This window comes from Protobothrops mucrosquamatus, unplaced genomic scaffold, assembly GCF_001527695.2.
Source record: "Protobothrops mucrosquamatus isolate PMUCROS unplaced genomic scaffold, P.Mucros_1.0 scaffold15484, whole genome shotgun sequence".
Lineage (NCBI taxonomy): Eukaryota > Metazoa > Chordata > Lepidosauria > Squamata > Viperidae > Protobothrops > Protobothrops mucrosquamatus.
The window spans coordinates 1-5,141 of NW_015401252.1; the positions used below are offsets into that span (position 1 = coordinate 1).

Genomic DNA, 5,141 nt, shown 5'->3' on the forward strand with positions numbered 1-5,141 from the left:
TAATGCTACTTATAGGAAATGTACTTCTTGATCACTAGAAATTGCTTCTAATAAGTAAGTGTTAAAGTTGCTTTGTCTCTTTTCCTTTTTAATACAAATTTGACTGTGTATGAGAAAACTGTACGTGTAGCTTTAGAATGGGATGTGTGATAAAACCTGCCAGATAGTCTGTGAATCAGATTCTAGCTTGCACAGAACATCATAAGTGTACTTGGATTTTACTGGTTGCGCTTGTGGCTTGCTGGCCAACATGTGCCAAAACCGATTCATGCTATCTTTATCATTAGTATATAATGCTACATCTTAGCAAGGGTATGACTAAGGATGGTAATGCTCGCATGGCAAACTCTCAGATATATATTTCATCAGGATGAAATGTTCAACCAAATCTATAATGATGTTGAGCACATTGGATTCCCTGGAGTGGTAGGGTTTAAGTATTCATATGATACATTCTACATTTTATCTGGCTCCTGAGAACTCGGTAACAGTGTAACAATCTTACTTTAATGTGATACAAACCCTGCCTGACTACTTGGCTTTTGCAGAGCAAAAACTAGCCTGAAAACCAATCAGCCATTTTCTGGTTCAAACATCTGCTTCCTACCTGACATGTACAGGTAATTCTAGGCTTATGTCCATTTGTTTAGTGATCAAAGTTATGGTGACTCTGAAAAAATAGATGTACAACTTGTCCTCCAGGTTTGTGTCCTCGCAGCACCCCTCCCAGTCATAGAAATCCCAGTTCTTGGGTATCTGATTTGCAGTTACTCGCAATGAGTTGCAGATATATGTTCGCCATTTGTGACCTTCCTTGCTGGCTTCACAAGCCAAGTCGATGGGGAAGCTGGCAGAGAAGGTCACAAGTTGATCCTGCTTTTGTCCCATCTGCAGCACTCATCCTGCTTGCACGTGGCCTGCACCAGCCCATGTTAATCTTCCCCCAGCTCACACACAGTCTACACCGGCTGTCCCCTTGTTTCCCCTCTGGCATCCCCAAGCTCCTTATCCGAGACCTCCACCTCTTCCCATGCCTCTTGGAGTTATGACAGCAAAGAGGAATACCAGTTCTGTTTCTCATCATAACTCCAGATACAAAATTAGATTTAGTAAATTAGATTTAGTTGTAGCTCCTTTTAATAGCCAAGTGGACTATAATTGAAGAAAGTAATTAAATCAATTAAAAATTAATTTGTTCTTTAGGTTATTTATTTACTTTTTTCATTTTTCCTTCTATTTGCCAGTTTCCAGATGGCAGATGTACTGTTCAGTACCAAGCATTGTAGTGACACAAGAAAATAGACTTTAATTCTCCTCATTTCTGCTGCTACAAGGAAAGATGTTTAGGGAGATTATTATGTAAGATGAAAGAGAACTTTTCCATTAGTAACTTTCTGAACAACTGTTATTAATACTACACCATTCACAATTAGAATTCAATTTCCTTTCCAGTCATGGTAGTTCTCTTTTTAGCTATCTCAAATTGTACATGAAATGTGAGGAATGTTTTTCAAAGTAATGTTATTATTTGCAGGAATGATTTTAAGGAAACAACAGGGTGCTATTAGTAGACATCATTTTCCCTATCAGAACAAAATGTAAAAAGTGGCAAAGACTTTTTTTTTTTACTAATTTTACTAATTTCTTCGTTGGTTTAAATGAAATACACAATTGTTTGAGACAATATGTGTTTATAATTTTTGCATATTATACTTGGGTTATATACGATAAAATATATACGATTAATGCGATACAGTACTTACAGCAGCAAACCTCACAATGCAGCATTTGTATTTGCGGCAAACCTCACAATGCAGTTTAGAGAACTTTTCATTTCATATGTTCAGTCATTTATCCTATTCTCTCTTTATTACCTAGCAGGCTCTTGCAACAGATGCAGAAGTCTTCAGTGAAAAAGAACTGGAGATAAAAATATTGCAAGATCAGATACAAAAGCTGATACAAGAAAATCGTGAATATCTGGAATCATTAAAGGAAGCACAAGATACAAATAGGTTACAGGTAATTTAGGTTTTCTTCAAGTTACTTAGGAAATATATATATAAAATTATATCAATCTTATAGATGATAGCTTAATAACAAGGATAAGAACCAAAAAAAGAATATTACAACCATAAATGCAGTTTGAGAACATTATAATTAGAGTTATCAAGATCTATTCCCATGTAAGTGCATATAAGATTGCAATTTTAAATTTAAGTTGAATCCAAATTTCAGTGGCTTTAAGTTCTGCAATTGTGTAGTTTAATAAATGCAATTTTGTTTCATTTCAAGAATGAAAAAATGGTAGAGCAACGACTTATAATTAACCAGCTAAATGACAAATTGGACAAAATGGCAAAAGCATCTGCCTCTAATGGTGCTTCTGGAGATGGACCAGCTGCAGTAATATCAACTAAAAGGCCCTATAGTGTCCCATTAACTAAAAGTTTGATGCAGATGAATAACATACCATTAAGATTGGATTCTCGAAAGGTATATATGAAAAAATATTTTTTATGTATGTTTATTATTTACAAATTATTAATTATAGTTGGAAACTGTGGTAACATGAACATCTGCAGGTGTATCAATTGAGGAAAGAAACTGTAATGAATAATTTCTTCCATCCCATTTAAAGATGGCAAATATAGTGCATTTATTTCTTCCATTTATATTTGGTGGTTTTGATATTTCCCCCATATTTGTTCCACCTTTGACAGCACAGCTGGGTTCTTTGTTCTGTTCTGTTCCAATATTTTAAAAGGTTGCCCATTCCTGATATGCCTGCACTGGACATCTGTGGAACATAGCAGTGTTGGGAACTGGCCTGAATAGTCTCTTGAATGTCACAAAAAATATCACTGTGGTTTGGATATTGTAAGATAAAGATCTCTGCCATAGGCTGATAAGAGATATAAACTCAATCCCAGAGGTAGATCTGGGATTGGGTTTATGCTACTGACATGATTCTCCTTGACACCATTAATTGGGGTATCATTCTGAACTGGAGTGGAGGATGTTGTGCTATATTTGGTTTTTTTCTATGCAAATAATTCTAGCTGGTGTTGGCAGGGAGAAAGGTGCAGCCTACGGCTACTCATCTGGAGATGCTTCAGGGTTCAATATTTTAAACCCTTCTGTTTAACAGCTATAAGTTACTGAGTGAGGTCATTTGTCAGTTGTTGATGTTTTCCAATTGTACATTTCAATCCTGGTGCCCGAGTGAGGCTGTCAGTGACAGAAGGCTGAGAATCTGGATGGAGAGGAATACATTCAGTCTCAATCACAGCAAAACTAAGGGATTATGGGTACTAAGGGCCCCAAATCCTGGAAATTTTCCATGTTTAGTCCTGGATGGAAGAGCACTTACAGCTGGTCCAGAATGCAGTGAGGTGGGTAGTAATGGATATAACACTAATGCTCTGTGAGCTCAACAGGTTGCCATTTGGCTTCTAGGTACAATTCAAAATGCTGGTTTCCACCTATAAAGCCCTTCAAGGTGTAGAGGGCCTGGCTATCTGACTATTATAGTATCTGCCTATCCTATATAATTGGACAATGCGGACATCTTCCAGGTCCAGTGATCAAATAGTATCATCTCACGGGCCTTGGACTTTTACCTTCTCTGTTATGCCTGCTCTATGTTATAACCTATCCCTTGGAATTTCATATCCCACCCTCACTTCATTTAAAAAGTCTCTGGAAATACTGCTTTCCCCCAGGCCTGGATTAGATGGTTGGTAAATATCTTATGGATTTTTTTTTAGTTAGTCTGAAAGTTTTCTCTTCTGGATGTACATTGCTTTTTGTTTTATTGTTCTTACTATTTTTAATGTTGTACACTACCCAGTCATATGGAGGTGGGCAAATTTCTGATTTGACAAATAAATAAAAATAACTAATATAGTTCTGATTATTAGGACAAGCTAAGATGTAAACACAGTAACTCATCCTAACCTCCTCCCAAAAGAAATGGGGATTTGATTCATAGAAAATTATTTTGCCCTACATTGTCCACTAAGTAATTTTTAAACAGAACCTGGATAAAAATATTTATTTTTTTAAAACTTATTTAAAAGGTACACACAAGCCCTCCGATGTATTCCTTAAGTAAAGTTATAGCTGGATTTCAGACCCGTAATCAGATCATGTTGGATCACATAGAAGAGCAAGATGAAGTCCTTCATTATTGCTTTTCTGATCACAGTGATGATGATGATGATGATGATGATGAAAACAATGCCAAGACTAGAAGGAGATTCAGATTTAGGTATGTTTTTAAACATATATAACCTTAGAGCTTGTGATATTTAATGTGTATATCTGTTAGCTCATGTTATGAAAATATATTTAAATTTGAAACAATAATTTTATAGTAGACGGTAAGAAGCTGAACCAACAGTCCACAATGTTTTCCGTAACATCTGGCGGGGGATCTTCAAAGGGTCCTCTTTGTGCTGATCTGAGTAAGAGGAGGTTAATAGAGATGGTCCCTCAGTTTGTTAAGTTCTAAGCTAGTTACAGTTTTAAAGATAAATACTAGCACTTTAAATTTTGCTCAGTAGGCAAGTAGCAACCACTGCAGATCCTTCAGCACAGGATCTTTCTGATTTCTGTCCCCTATATCATTTAGTAGGTTTCCTTTTAGGTTTCCTGCCTGAGCAGGGGATTGGACTAGATGACCTCCAAGGTCCCTTCCAACTTTATTATTATTGTTGTTGTTGTAGCCTAGCTATGACATTATTCCCCAATAATTGCAATTTTTAAATATTTACAAAGGTAGCCCATCTAAACTACTGTACATTGCAGTTTAGTTCCAGAATAGCTAATAGAAGGGGCGTTGGTCTTACCTGAACGCCTTTTCTCAGTACGGAGACGGAGACTCCACCAATGGGTTTCCTTTGTCTGCCTGCTCTTGAGACCAAGTATCCAAAACTTCTCACGCCCCCTCCTACTGGTAATCCAGTCTTAACGAGGGCGAAGCGTTTGAAGATTGACGAGGCGTTGGCTCTCAGCACCCTAACACAAATGGTCTAAATGACCCTAGGGTGGGTGTGGAGTCTCCGTCTCCGTACTGAGAAAAGGCGTTCAGGTAAGACCAACGCCCCTTCTCCAGTACAGGAGACGGAGACTCCACC

General features: G+C 37.2%; 1 protein-coding gene across 1 annotated transcript; it reads left to right on the forward strand.

Annotated features, from left to right (window-relative positions):
- The first annotated feature begins 1,842 nt into the window (after nt 1-1,842).
- LOC107301672 (kinesin-like protein KIF27) lies at nt 1,843-4,463 on the forward strand. Its single transcript, XM_015830863.1, has 3 exons — nt 1,843-2,022; nt 2,296-2,496; nt 4,083-4,463. Exons 2-3 carry the CDS (start codon nt 2,305-2,307, stop codon nt 4,293-4,295), a joined length of 405 nt encoding a protein of 134 aa, XP_015686349.1. The 5' UTR covers nt 1,843-2,022; nt 2,296-2,304; the 3' UTR covers nt 4,296-4,463.
- The last annotated feature ends 678 nt before the right edge of the window (nt 4,464-5,141 follow it).

Coding starts and splice junctions, on each gene's coding strand:
- LOC107301672 (XM_015830863.1), top strand. CDS start 2,305: ATGGTAGAGCAACGACTTATAATTAACCAGCTAAATGACAAATTGGAC. Junction 2,497..4,082: donor TAAGATTGGATTCTCGAAAG/GTATATATGAAA, acceptor CTTATTTAAAAG/GTACACACAAGCCCTCCGAT.